This window comes from Brassica rapa, chromosome A01 (genome assembly GCF_000309985.2).
Source record: "Brassica rapa cultivar Chiifu-401-42 chromosome A01, CAAS_Brap_v3.01, whole genome shotgun sequence".
Classification (NCBI taxonomy): Eukaryota; Viridiplantae; Streptophyta; class Magnoliopsida; order Brassicales; family Brassicaceae; genus Brassica; species Brassica rapa.
The window spans coordinates 3,338,897-3,353,361 of NC_024795.2; the positions used below are offsets into that span (position 1 = coordinate 3,338,897).

General features: G+C 39.3%; 3 protein-coding genes across 3 annotated transcripts; 2 read left to right on the forward strand and 1 right to left on the reverse strand.

The window, feature by feature from the left end:
- Window positions 1-2,785: 2,785 nt before the first annotated feature.
- Window positions 2,786-7,502, forward strand: LOC103852366 (autophagy-related protein 11). Its single transcript, XM_009129272.3, has 4 exons — window positions 2,786-6,087; window positions 6,253-6,473; window positions 6,571-6,784; window positions 6,859-7,502. The coding sequence occupies exons 1-4, from the start codon at window positions 3,559-3,561 to the stop codon at window positions 7,279-7,281; spliced, it is 3,387 nt and encodes a 1,128-aa protein (XP_009127520.1). The 5' UTR covers window positions 2,786-3,558; the 3' UTR covers window positions 7,282-7,502.
- A 47-nt stretch (window positions 7,503-7,549) lies between these two features.
- On the reverse strand, window positions 7,550-10,134 carry LOC103852376. The gene is made up of 6 exons (XM_009129283.2): window positions 9,818-10,134; window positions 9,420-9,704; window positions 9,162-9,335; window positions 8,984-9,090; window positions 8,579-8,880; window positions 7,550-8,498 (listed from the first exon to the last, which is right to left on the reverse strand). The coding sequence occupies exons 1-6, from the start codon at window positions 9,956-9,958 to the stop codon at window positions 7,789-7,791; spliced, it is 1,719 nt and encodes a 572-aa protein (XP_009127531.1). The 5' UTR covers window positions 9,959-10,134; the 3' UTR covers window positions 7,550-7,788.
- Window positions 10,135-10,384: 250 nt separating this feature from the next.
- On the forward strand, window positions 10,385-14,356 carry LOC103852385. Its single transcript, XM_033274857.1, has one exon. The coding sequence runs from the start codon at window positions 11,361-11,363 to the stop codon at window positions 11,820-11,822; it is 462 nt and encodes a 153-aa protein (XP_033130748.1). The 5' UTR covers window positions 10,385-11,360; the 3' UTR covers window positions 11,823-14,356.
- The last annotated feature ends 109 nt before the right edge of the window (window positions 14,357-14,465 follow it).

Sequence of the window (14,465 nt, forward strand, 5' to 3'; positions counted from 1 at the left end):
CTTTTAAGCTTTCATTGTTTGATGAGTGAGGCCTTTTTCGGAAAGTCTTACATGTGCATAATGTTGAGAGTATCGGGAACGACAATGCTTGATCTTCATTCTTGCTAGATTGGACACTCTATTGTCTAGCTATAGGTGGGGGTGAGTGTTGTGATTATGATTTGGGAGAAATGAAAAAGGAAAAGAATAGACTCTTTGTGCTTAAGTGAATTGTTTTATTGGGACCAGTATATAAGCCTCTAGCTCAAGTTTTGAAAAGTCTTGGCCCCAAGCCTAAAAAAAAAAAAAAAAAAAAAAAAAAGAGAAAAAGAAAGAAAAGGGGGCTAGCAAAGTTGTTAGGAGCTAAGAAATGTTTTGAGGTTGTGAAAAATCCCTTGTAGATTTCAAAGAGAAGGAGTTAAAGTTCTTAGGATCTTTTGGTGATAGATGTGAGTTGGGTTTGACATTTGGAAATGATTGTGTGATTTGTATGTTTGAGAAAAGGGTTGAACAATGGAGATTGAGCATTGTATGCATGAGTTGGTCCCTTTCTTAGATATATTATGTGCAATGTCAAGGCTACTTGTTTTGAGAGTAAACCACCTTAAAGATCATATGTTTTGAACCTCTTGAATCACTTGAATAAAAGCCTTCCCTTACCCAACCAAATGACTTAGACCAACTGACCATTTGCAAGAATTCACCTGATGTTTTGTGCTTAATGAATGTGAGAGTTGGTTGATTTGAATGTGTGGATGCTTGATGATGAGTGTAAGAACAAAAAGAGTTAAGATAGGCCTAGAGAAGCTAGAGTGTAATAAGAGAGTGTGCTAGTTGTGTTTCTTTTGGCTATGTGCTCCCTCCTTCAACCTCTCTCCCTATGAGTTCTAGAAAGTTCACTTGTGAACAAGTAAAAGAACAAGTTTGGGGGAGTTGATATCTTGCATATTTAGATTGTTTTATCCATTCATTCATAAACATTTTCATCATATAGATTAGGATTTAGACATGTTTAGGTTGCATTTTGCATACATATGTCTCTATCAGGTATTTGAGTACCACATGGAGTTTCTGGAGACATTTGGGTGCATTTGGAGCTCAAAAAGGAGTGTTTAGAGTGGTCATTGGGCGAGCAAGGCATGGAGCGACCAGTCCGGAGCGACACCACCAAGTCGCTCTGACCTCCCTATTGGAGCGATCTTACCAGAGCGACAGGGAGAAGTCGCTCGCGGTTTCATCACTCGGAGACGCGAGAACGAGCCCGGAGCGACCTCCCGGAGCGACACCACGAAGTCGCTCGCATCTCACACCCCTCTCGGAGCGACCTCCCAAATCGACACCCCGAGGTCGCTCGCGTCTCTATGGCGAGACGACACGAAGCGAAGCCTGGAGCGACCTCTCAGAGCGACCCACTGAGGTCGCTCCCGAAGGCCGGAGCGACGTGCCGGAGCGACATGCCGAGGTCGCTCCGCGCCTATTATCTGCTCGATTTCTATTTTACTTAAGGGTCTTTTGGTCATTTCATTATGCACGTTTTACATTTCTAAAACCTATGTTTTAAACATCTTTTGTAGCCACGAGAGGCAGATTATCTTTTATCTTTGATTATTGAGAAAGACACAAGAACTCTCTTGAGAAGTTCATCTCTTGGATTTTGATTGTTATGTTCTTGTGTTATTGTTGATTTCTTATCTATTTCTCTACATGATTAATCTGAAATCCAATATGGGTTTAAGAGGAATCATGGAGATTAGTGAGTAATCACCTTTGGAATTCATGGGTTAGGGAGATTAAGGGTGATTAGGTTAGAGCTAGGATGTTTTAGTGTAGATCATTCATATTTCCTTGCTAGTAGAGTAATCATAATGCATCTTCTGAGTTGGCCACTCAGTTGTTGATCCTTAGGCATTTCTCACCCGAAAGGTGTTCGATGAAATGCCCGAGACAACTCTCCTAGGCTTTTAGTATACTTTGCCAAAGACATTTGTTGTTAAAGATGCTAAGATAGCTAATAGACTTGTTAGTAATGATTGCTTTCATATTATTCAACCAAAGACATTTGATGTTTGAGATATGTTAGCAAATGAGCATTCATCTAGACATAGAGCTTGCTTAGAATTGTGTCTAGGCTTAAGGTTGATAGTTTGATTGATCATTTGCCATCCTTAGTTCGATACTTGATCACCCAAGGTCTAATCCCTATGCCCATGAATTCTCTTTTCCCTTAGTCAAGAAAGTATCATTCTGTTATTGCTTTTTAGTTTTAGTCATAGCTTAAAACCCATCTAAATCATTGGTTGCACTTAGATTAAGTGAGTACTTGCATTCTCAGTGCTTTGATATCCCTCAGAACTGGTTCGACAATCTTTTATACTACAACATTTATTTTAGGAGCCTTGAAAACTCCTAACATCACATACTTAATTTAATCATCTTTCTCTGCAATAATAATGGACCCCTACGGCCATTTTTGTGTGTAGGTGGTCCAATTCACATCACATGCCAATCAAGCTGATCATATGATATGAAAATGCTAAAATTACTTTATACATAGTAACATCGATAAGCTTATCATATGATCATCATACGTATAAACATTGTGATTCAGATTATGGCCACAATTGTGTTACGTTATGACTTATGTACGTAGTGTTGATTTGGAGGTTGCTCTAAGATCTGGTGTCAAAAGAAAAGAAACCAATTAATTACTGAATATGGCCGAGATTCAGAATTAATTATATTAGCTTTTGTGTTTTGTTGTTATTTTTGTGTTATTATTCATTTCTTGATTCGTTATAAGTTATAACGTTTCTTACTGTAAATAGAACAAAAATAAACTAATCCAAACTAACATTAACACGTTTATTAAGTTGATAACACTATTGGATATGAATTGACAATTGAGGATATAGAAGGTTTATATTTTAATATATCTAACTATTGGGGTGAAATCGATATAAATAAAGAGTTACTGTCCCTCCCCGTGAAAACAAGGCTCTATCTGTTCTTCTCTTCTACAGAGGAAGAAGAAAAAAAACAAAACAAAAGGGTTTCCTCCGTCTCTGTCTTGCGTGAGAGACTAAACTTACATCCGAAGCTTCTCCGTAACTTTCCATTAATTAAAAAAAACGTGTAAAATTATCGAAAAAAGAAAAAAAAATTCGTTGTAGAAGCTCAGAGGAGGAGGAGAAGAAGAAGAAGGCTTCGAGGTTTCGTAGAAGAAAAATTGAGGAATATTAATTGTTTAAATCTAGTGGGTTTTCGTGAAGAGAAGTTCGACTTTGACACTCGTCTCTTCACGCAATCGTCGTATCACGTCTTCTAGGGCTTGCTTCAATTTTTGATTTAAAAAAAAAAAAGTAATTTTTCTGGGTAAGGAAGGCGAAAGTTGGAGAATTTGAGGATATCTCGTGGTGGGTACTTTGGAAAACATCGAAAGGTTTAGTCTTTGATGAATCTGTAGTCTGGTCAAAGGATCGAAGATTTAGATAGAAAGAAAGCCTTAGTCTTTGTTGGTTTGGTTTGGTTTGGTTTGGTTTGGTTTGGTTGCCTTGTCTCTATCTCTCTAGGTTGGCTACGATGAGCGCAAGCTTCACTTGTGATGACGGGAAGCTGATTCTCTGCGTGGCGGAGAACGGCCATACATTTGAATTCAATTGCAGCGAGACGACTCCAGTTGAATCCGTGATGCGTTTTGTTGAATCTGTGTCCGGGATCAGCTTCTCTGACCAGCTTCTCCTCTCGCTGGACATGAAGCTCGAGCCTCAGAAGCTGCTCTCTGCTTACGGACTTCCTTCAAGCGATCGAGAAGTGTTTGTTTTCAACAAGTCTATGCTTCAAAGCAGCTCTCATCCTCCGTCGCCTGAAGATGTAGATTTACAGGAGGTTGATGATGCTTTGCCTCCTGCTCCAGTCCATGAGCATCATCCCTTGGACGACGCGTTGGATCCGGCTCTAAAGGCTTTGCCTTTGTACGAGAGGCAGTTTCGTTACCATTTCCATAAAGGCCGAGCCTTTTATAATTGTACGGCTGTGAGGCTTGAGAGCTGCGAGAGGCTGACGAGAGAGCAGAAGGTACAGCAGAGAGCTGTTGAAGTCGCTACGAGGAACCTGGAGCAGTATTACAGGGTGATCTTTCAGAACTTTCTCGAGTTCATGAAGCGGTATAAGCACCAGCACCGCCTCCACTCTGATCTGCTGATGAATTTCGGAAGGGATGTTGAGAAACTGAGGTCGGTTAAGGTTCACCCTTGTCTGCAAACGGATTCGAGGAGATGCTTGTTGGACTTTGTCAAGGAAGATAGCCTCAAAAAGGCTGCGGAGAGTTGCGGAATCTCTCACAAGCAGTTTGAGAACAAGATCGCTCAGTTTCAGCAGATGTTTGTGGAGGTCAAGCGCAAGGTTGAGGAGCTGTTTGCTTGCAGAGACTCCTTAACGATGAAGAGCTTAGAAGCGGCTGTTAAGGACCACGAACGATTCATTAACGAGCAGAAGAGCATAATGCAGTCTCTAAGCAAAGATGTCGATACGGTTAAGAAGCTTGTGGATGACTGCATGTCTAGCCAATCGTCATCATCTCTCCGACCTCATGACGCTGTTTCAGCGCTTGGTCCTATGTACGAAGTGCACGACAAGAATCACCTCCCTAAGATGCAGGCTTGTTACAACTCCATTTCAGAGTTGCTGGCGTTTTGCAAGAGCAAGAAGAATGAGATGAATGGCTTTGTGCACAGCTACATGCAAAAGATAACGTACGTCACATATATCATCAAAGATGCGAAGTTGCAGTTTCCTGTTTTCAGAGAGGCGATGGTGCGTCAGGACGACTTGTTCGCTGACCTGAAGCTGGTCCGTGGTGTTGGCCCCGCTTATAGAGCCTGCCTCGCAGAGGCTGTGAGGAGGAGATCCTCTATGAAGCTTTACATGGGAATGGCTGGGCAATTGGCAGAGAAGCTTGCTATGAAGAGGGAGACAGAGGTCAGGAGACGCGAGGAGTTTCTCAAAACTCATGGTCCTTTCTTACCGCGTGATGTGTTGTCCTCAATGGGTTTATATGATACTCCCACTCAGTGTGATGTCAATGTATCTCCTTATGATACTAGTTTGATCAATATTGAAATGGCAGACGTTGATCGATATGCTCCTGAGTATCTGGTTGGGTTACATTCAAAGGTTGCGTCCTCAAGGAGTTCACTGGGGATGTCTAGTGATAGCTCGCTTTCCGCTGAAGCTGAGGAGACAAGCTTGGACAGTTTTGAAGATATCCTAGAGGCCTCTGAGTTAGTGGAGATAGCAGGGACCAGCAAGATGGAAGTTGAGAACGCGAAACTAAAAGCAGACCTTGCTTCTGCAATCTCTCGGATATGTTCCTTAGGCCCACAAGTTGAATACGATGTGCTGGAGGATGGAAGCGAAGTGGAAAATCTGTTGAAAAATGCAGCAGAGAAAACAGCAGAGGCGCTGCAGGCGAAAGATGAGTATGAGAAACATCTCTTGTCCATGCTCAAGGAGAAACAAAGGCATTGTGATTCATATGAGAAACGCATCCGTGAACTGGAACAACGTCTCAATGATGAGTATCTACAGGGAAAGAGATATGTTAATAGTAAAGATGTGTCTGGCTTGAACCTTATGGACAAAGCAGACGCTTCAGGTGACGTGGAAGGCAACAAAGCACATGTATCTGGTTCAGAGCCCATGGATGAGGTCTCATGTGTTTCAAATCTTTCTAGCAAGCAGCCATGTAAAGCTAGGGAAGGTATGGATGAGAACATGGTGGATTCCTCTCAGGTGCTCAGTCATCATCCGCTTGATTCATCGATGCTGGAAAGCCAGCAAAACAATGAGAAAGGTGGAAAGGATAACGTGTTTCTAAGTGACAGTTCGACAGCCGAGAGCCCAACAAAATCTTTGGGTAATAATGTGGTAACTAACATAGGTTTAGATACCAAACACAGTGATGGTATTATCTTGGAACTTAAGAATGAGCTGATGGAGAAGTCCGATAAACTGAGTGAAACAGAGTCCAAGCTAAATGGTGCTATGGAAGAGGTAGCCAGCCTGAGCAGAGAGTTGGAAATGAATCAGAAAATTCTCGAAGAATCCCAGGTTTTTCAGCTATTTCATTATTTTTATTTATTTATTTATTTATTTTTATTAATCGCATTGGGTGAGATTAGGAGCTAGTCTTTACTTTTTGGTATGTTATCTTTAGCCATTATATGAGCCTTTTCCCTTGAGTTCATGTGGTACGTATGGCTGTCTTGGTTGTAGATGAACTGTGCGCATTTGGAGAACTGCTTACATGAAGCAAGAGAAGAAGCCCAGACCCATCTTTGTGCTGCTGATCGTAGAGCTTCTGAGTACACTGCACTCCGTGCGTCAGCTGTGAAGATGCGAGGTCTCTTTGAAAGATTCCGGAGCTCTGTGTGTGCTGGTGGTGGGGTCGCTGGTTTTGCTGACTCCTTGCGTACTTTGGCTCAAGCTTTAGACAAGTAAGTTCCTATCATTGTTCTTCCTCTCTTGTTATATCCACTTTTAAAGCTCTTGGTTTCTCATATATTTCTTTGGATTTGCATCTCTCTTTCACAGCTCGATTAATGACAATGAGGATGATGGCACTGTTGAGTTCCGGAAGTGCATCCGAGTTCTGGCAGACAAAGTTAGCTACCTCTCCCAAAACCGGGAGGAGTTATTTGAGAAGTGCCGGAATCTTGAATCCACAAGTGAAGAGACAATAAAGGAGTTGAAGGAAAAGAAAGAGCTGGTGAAAACATTGTACACCAAGCACCAACTTGGGAAGCAGGTAAGAATATGCGTTTTTGTTATTTCATTTGTGTGGGATGCATCTTAAAACTTTTTTGAACATTTTGTGGACAGGCGAATAAGGAAAAGATATCATTTGGTCGTCTTGAAGTCCATGAGATAGCAGCATTTGTGTTAAACCAAGCAGGGCATTACGAGGCAATCAACAGGAACTGCCCAAACTACTACTTGTCCTCTGAATCCGAGGCGTTGTTCACAGATCACCTCCCGAACCGGCCTACATACATCGTTGGACAGATTGTCCACATCGAGCGCCAAGCAGTGAAGCAGGCACAGACACTTTCAGCTTCTGCGTCTCCTGAGGCTGGTAAGAGAGATTATCTCGGCTCAAGAAACCTGGCATCAAGTTCAATGTCTTCAACATCGTCTTCAGGAGCAACGACAACAAACCCTTATGGCCTCTCATCAGGATGTGAATACTTCATAGTGACAATAGCAATGCTTCCTGACACTGCTATTCATCAACAAGCTTCCTGATCCTTTTGCTTGTTCCTGCGGCAGATTGATATGATGGAAGAAACCTCTCCCCAGAAAAGAACAAAAATGTAAATAGTTAAATAACCATCAATAACCAGACAGCCGCTCGTTTGATTTGTGGATGTTGGGTTTCATTTGTCTCTAAAGTATGTTATTTCATATCTTCTTTCTTTCTGTACAGCTGATGATCACTGATCTTAGTTTAATCTGTTATCCTTGTACATACTCTGCTTTATTAAAATGTTGTAATAAAAGAACAATTTAAATATATAAAAATGATAAATTTAGGATAAATAATGGAATGCCTACGTCTCCTGAGACATTGTTTTATGATTAGGGTGATCTACACAAATTCATTATCAAAACGTCTTTCTTCATATCCCTGTGGGGTTTAGTAACCAAGAGATGAATTTGATTTACATGAGAAAAAAAAACAGCAAAGCTAATAGTACAGGTCTCCTATACTTGCCAAATCCTGAAAAGAGAGGCAGAGTTTATAAAAGTTATCTATTTATATGCATCACCATCTTCTTCTGAAATGTTGGACAAGAACTTTGGCAAGGATGTGATCCGGGGAAGGTGTAAGAGCAAATCGCTGAACGAGTCTTTCCTTAACATGCCCCCCTGTGGTTTGCTGCTGGAAGCCGGATCAAGAACTCTGTTGTTGTTGTTGGCAGACACTGTCCCATTCAGATCATTGAGTTCAGACTTCAATCCAACTGGGATCTCAGTATTGAGCTGTGAGTTTGCAGCTACGTTGGGATCCTTGTACAACAGGTTGAATAAAGAATTAACCCTTGGCATGAGAGACTTCTCATCTGGTGTATCGAACTGGATATTATCACTTAGCAGTTGCTGTTTCAAGCTCTCAAACTTCTCCAGATGCTCCGGATGATTTCCACCAGCAGAATCAGAGAGAAGTCCAACGAAATCGCTCACTGATATGGATTGCTGTAGTCCAGGTACTTTTAGCTGACTCGAATCAGTTGATAAGAACGCAACGAGATCACTCACTGACATAGACGGGTGTACTCCAGCTGCATTTTCAACCTGATTCGGATGCGTTGTGTTGTCTGAATCACAGAGAACTGCAAGGAAATCGTTCAGTGACATAGATTGGCGTAGTCCAGGAGCTCCCATCTGACCACAATCCGTTGTGTTTCTTGAGTTGACTGTTTCAACACCCCCAGTTCCTTCGTTTCCGCGAGCATCTATCACTAGAGATGAATGAAGCAAAAAATCAAAATTTGGCTCAGTAGAAGTGAAAAGGAAAAGAACACTCCGGCAATGAAAATACCTGAGCTGGGAGATGGTGCTTCATGCGACAGATACATATGCTCAGATGATGACTGAGCCCCAACGGGAGATGCTAAATTATGAGTCCCGGATATTGAAGGACCTGTGCTAAGATTCAGATTCCCATAAGGATATCCCTTTGATTCACTTGGATCCTCAAAGATAGATGGCCGTGCATCAAAGCAGGGGGAGTCCATTTTTATCTCTGGCTCACGGCTAAGATGAAACAGGCGATGATCACACTGAACGAGCTTTTCGAAATGTTTGTTCATTATCCCTTGAGCACATTGCAGAAAATGCAGCCTAACAGATCAGAAGAAGACTATCATCAATCAGCTCAAGCTATAACATAAACATTATTCAGCCACAAAATGCTAATGTATCAAACCACAAGAAGTGTCTATACCTGTACATGCTGGCTTGTCCATCGGTAAAATCCGATGTTGCCTGCCACAAAGTATGTTTCCTAGGCTGTGGGTTTGTTTCCCGGAAAAACAATGGCTGCCTAGAAAGCTGAAACAGAAAATAACAGGATATTAGAGTTGAAAAACAGCATTTAATGCAAAAATGAGTGAATATTGTACCAGGAGAGTCAATGTTCCAGGTCCATCCTCAGGACACTTTGCCTGTAACCCCACAATATCTGACCATTGGATCTCGATCTTGCTCTTAAGACCTTGTTCCAACACTTCCCAAACAAGTTTGTGTTTAGCGAAGTAACACTTCGCCACCAAATCACCTTCATACCTTGATTTATACTACCAAAAAAAGAAAAAAAAACAGAACCATATCAAGTCAGATCTTTGAAAGCACCATGAAAGCAAAAATCTCTCAAGGCTCACCTCCCACTTCCCAATCTTCAAAACAGTGGCGGGAAAGTTCGAAGCTTTAAGCTTCTCAATGCTTCCTGACGCTAACGTAGCTCCAGCTGATGCAGCAGTGATGCATTTACTCTCTTTCTTAACACCAGAGCCAACAGCATCGGCGGCCTTTTGCGTAAGCCTCATCTGAATCAAATCCAACAAAGAAGGACTCTTCCTAAGGCTTAATCCAAGAGGACTCGGCTCATCAAGAGGATTATACTTAGCCGGTGCCATCGACGACGAGCTAGTCCCTGAGCTCCATAGCTAAAAAAAAAAAAAGAGATACATCACGAAAACATAAAAAAAAACACAAAACCTAATCGAAAAACAGAGACTTTTCAATTGAATTCTCGCAGAGCATAAGAGGAAGAACAAACCTTAGATCGCTTGTTGAGAGGCCCATGCGCTTCTTCCAAATCATCCTCAGCGATCTCCAGCTTCACCGGGAGCTCATCACGGCACTTGGACGCCAATTCAGAGTCAGGTTTCGTAACCCCAGATTTCCTCATTTCCACCATCAAAACACGAAACCCTTTCTCCCTGATCAAACCCCAGATTCAGAGAAACCAATTCGATAGCGAAATCACGAATACGAAAGAAAAAGTTTGGATCTTTTTTTTTCTCCCACAGAGGATTATCCAGAACGCGAAAGAGAATCAGCAAACCCTAGAAAATCAGATCTATTTGATTGAAAAGGAGGATTCTTTTGGCGGCTAGCGACGCGAGTTTTACGCTTTGTACGCCACGCGCTATTGTGATTTGACGGGAAAGGGTTTGAAAAGTCCGACACAGCCACCGTTTTGTGTGTGTGTGAGGAGGGCTGAGATGGTCATTTCGTATTTTTTAGTAAATGTTAAAATTAATTCGCTGGCGGACAGCCAGTAGTTCTTGATATATCGGGTGGGTCCCGTAATTTGCTTATTCTTGTGACGGCTATAGATAGAGATTTTGCCACGTGTTACTCGTTTTCACTGCCTAATTTGTTAGGCTTTTTTTTTGTAGTCACTGGTCAATGATGTTGTCTTAAGCCACGTAAGGTTAGTCAGGACTCAACAAAATACAATCTTGTTGTCTTAAGCTACTTAAGGTAGCCAGGACTAAGTTAAATAGAAATCTTCTTTTAAATTGCAAGTAAAGTCTCATTCTAATTGTGGTTGAGAATAGACCAGGACTTCAAAATTTTCTTTTAGAAAAAAAGCATAATGAAATAAAATTTCTTGAATTTGTGCTTCAAATTAATGTTAACAAAATACATTATCAAATAAAATAATGAATATCATAAAAATACAAATCTATAAAATTGGAACATACTCATTTTAAATCTTGTCTCATTTGGATTTTAAACATATAGTTAGAATGAGTTTAGTTGCAAGAATTACCGTCACTCCCACGTCTCATGTTTAATATAGAAAGCAAATCTCAAGATGATAACATTTTGATGATAAAAATAGTAAACTAAGGTTTTCGGTATAATATTATAATTAGTTTACACGTACACATGAGTACATATCATCTCTCAAGTTAATTTAGATTGCAAAAAGCTTGAATCCACGCTATTCAGTGTTACAAGTCCTTTATCTACGGACATCCCTCTCCTCTGGAATGGCAAATGGAGAAAACGAAATGAAAAAATGACTGATGGCTCAAATTATAAGTCGCACACAAACAAAACAGAAATATTATCTTTGTTTTCTTTCTCCTCAACGCTCTTTTCCTTGCGTGTGTGGGATTTATTCTGTTCATCTTGTTACAAGCTGATATTCATCAACCTATCAACCTCATTTGGAAAAAAAAAGTTTTGAAAGAAGAAGAAAAAGAAGAAAGAGAAATTTCGTAAATGGAGGATGATATATATAGTAACCACTAAGCGTTTTCTTGATCCTTCATCATCTTTAAGATTGGTCTTTCTTTAAAAGAACAATGCCTGTGCCAGATCCACGAGCGGGGCAGGCATTCATCTGTCTCATTACCTTATTTCTTTTCTTGTCGATTGCTGTCGGAGGAGGTTGTCTCATTGCATACACAGTCCTTCCTTACCCTTCAATCTGGCTCGCTTACATCGGCATTTTCTTTGTTTGTCTTCCTTGGTTCTTTTGGATCTTAACATTTTCATACCGCATTGTTTCACGCACTTTTGGATTCAGGATGGTCATTGGATCTGGTGGTAACAATAACAGTGCCAATGGAGAGGCCAAGCCACGCGAACTTGACCCTCCCGAGCAATCGTTAGAGTCTCCTAAAGATGAACCTGAGGCAATGGCTCGTCCGCAAGGCCATATTCTAATGTCAATGGAAGGGAACCAATCCAAGAAACGAATGTCAACATCCAGCGTCGGTTCACATGAAAGTGAGATGCCACTAGCCATTTCTATGGGCTCATGATGATCATATATGCTTCCTTTGATGATATATAATGAGATCTTGACATTGATAGCATCAGGACGGAGATGCTAACCAGATGCTTAGCCTCTTGAAAACATGGATATATATTTGCTGTTTTTACTTTGTATCTTATACAGATAGATTTGTAGATTCAACAAAAGAAAGTTTTACACCTTTTACTACTACCAAAGTTTTTCCCTCAAGCCCAAACCCCAACAAAGTTTTTTTTTTTTTTTTGGTAAAAAAACCCCAACAAAGTTGAGGTGGTTTTCCGGTTTATGTTTAGAAATCGAGAGAAATGTTTGTTACAAAGGGGAACAGTCTGAGATGTTTCACGTGGTGCATGTAATGCGGATTTTAATTTATAGGATAGATAAACATTTTAGATTCATAAAATTTATGTAATTTTGTATATATCTATAACTAGTTATGTAATATAGCTCTGCTGTGAAGCCTTTGATTTTGGGGCTAAGACTTAGAGGTTCTTTAACTTGACATACAAGCCATGATATCAGATTGTTAAGTACCAAATGCTGGAATCCGCAAATGGGTCACTTTATGTTCTGACATGTTTGAACTAGTTATAACACTAGAGGATTTGGTAAAATTACAAACATTTTTGATTTCCTGATCACTCTTGAGCTTTCCTCGGGAAAATTGTCACAGTTTGGTTCTTAAAACAATACTGTTCGTGTGTTATCCTTATATTACGTTAACTGATTCTAACATCAAATCATTTTTATTATCTATCAAACGTGTATATCATCATATCCATCATCCATGCAAACAGTTTGCTGAACATTGAACAACGCTAAAAACTATGGCATCATACTGGCTCTACATGTTTAAGAATTTGCAGTCTATTGTTTTTCACTACTTTTCATATTATAACAGAAAGTAGAAGAAGAGAATTTTTTTTCTTTTGACTAAACAACTAAGCGACAAGCCTTAGACAAACGAAGAAACATTGCAAAGACATGTCATTTACAATAACTCTAGTTTCTAGTGTGGTCAACATAATGGTGTTAAGCACGTGAATATCCATCATTTGACTCTTGCTTGCCATACATAATCACACCAGGAAACAACGATTTATCTTTCATTTCTGCATATACTTAATATATGAGGATTACCGTTGTAGCTTTATAACAGTAGTTACTAATGATAATAACATACATATATATAAAATATATATATAATCTTCATCAGTCATTGTTATCTAGTACTCTTCTTCAGAAAAGTATGATTGACTTCCTTTGTTTTCTTTCTATCTGGAGTACTCCACATGAGCAATTAGGTGTACTGTGAGTATATTTAGATGTTATTCGGATTCTTAGCTGATAGATTTGTATCCAAGTATCATATTTCATTTGTAGACGCGTATAAAATCATACAATAACAATTACATAAACAATATTTCGGTAAGCAACGTGAGATTCAATAACTTTTGTTCATATGTATGAAACGTTAATCTTATGATTTCTGGAGAAATTGAAGCCACGAACGGACCACGGACGACTAGACGAGTAAGAGACGTGTGCTAGGTTCAATGATTCTGAATAATTTGGCAGTACGTACATGTGTAGCCAACACAAAAGAAAGAAAAATACATCTACACAATATTAATATTTGAAACTAATAAAAGTCCAAGTGGACGTAAAGTGGGAGCAAGACATCACACGGCAAGGGACACACAACTGAAAGAGAGACAAAGGTATATAGAAAGCTTAAGATCATATGATATGTCCGAATCATCTCATGTGCAAACTTCTTTTTTAAAACGGGTTTGTTGATTTTTTTATTATTATGAAAATTGTGTTGGTATTAATGTTCTAAACATCATCATACTCATTACAGAGTTTATAATGTCGTCATCGCTTACCAGACTCGACCAAAATAGTGAAATTTATTGATAAGAAAATCAAGATATTGAGGCAATTGTTTTTCTAACTGTTTTATGGATGAACGCTTAGAAAAAAAAACCTGTGTAGCGATTTTGAGGGTAATCAACATACATAACCCTTTAAGAGAATAAACAATGCAATTAGCAATTAATTAGAATCTTGATGTGTCAAGTGAAATAATATCCCATACAAAAATATATCTTAGCAAAAAAAGTGAAATATATAACATACAATCCATGTGGTTTCAGATTCTTAATATGTTTGATATGAAAGACATCTATTGTAACTATATAAATAGATACATATATGTAGAGAAAGTTAGTTGGGGGCTAACCAGTAGCCATCGTAAGTGTTTGGTAAATATTATTTTCTGAAGTAGAAGAAGAAACAAAAGAAAAAAATAGAAGAGACCAAACACTTATCATGATTCATGAGTAACCATCATAGTTCTCATTTCTCCAAGAAAATTTATTGTTTACTTTCAATTTTTTTTCCTTGAAGAAGAGCTTTTCCTTGTAGCTCTTATGATTATAGTTAAGGTTAGGTGTGAAAAAGTAACCGAATGTAAATCAAGCTTTCGGCGAAAATGCTACTTGTATGCAACAAAAAGTGTTACAAAAAAAAAAAAAACGAAAACAATCATTAGTTTGATAAACTTTGTCACTTTTGATCTCGATTGTTTCCCATTTCAGTTCTTTTTTATCTCCTTATAATTAACCTCCATCAAAGAAACAAAAAA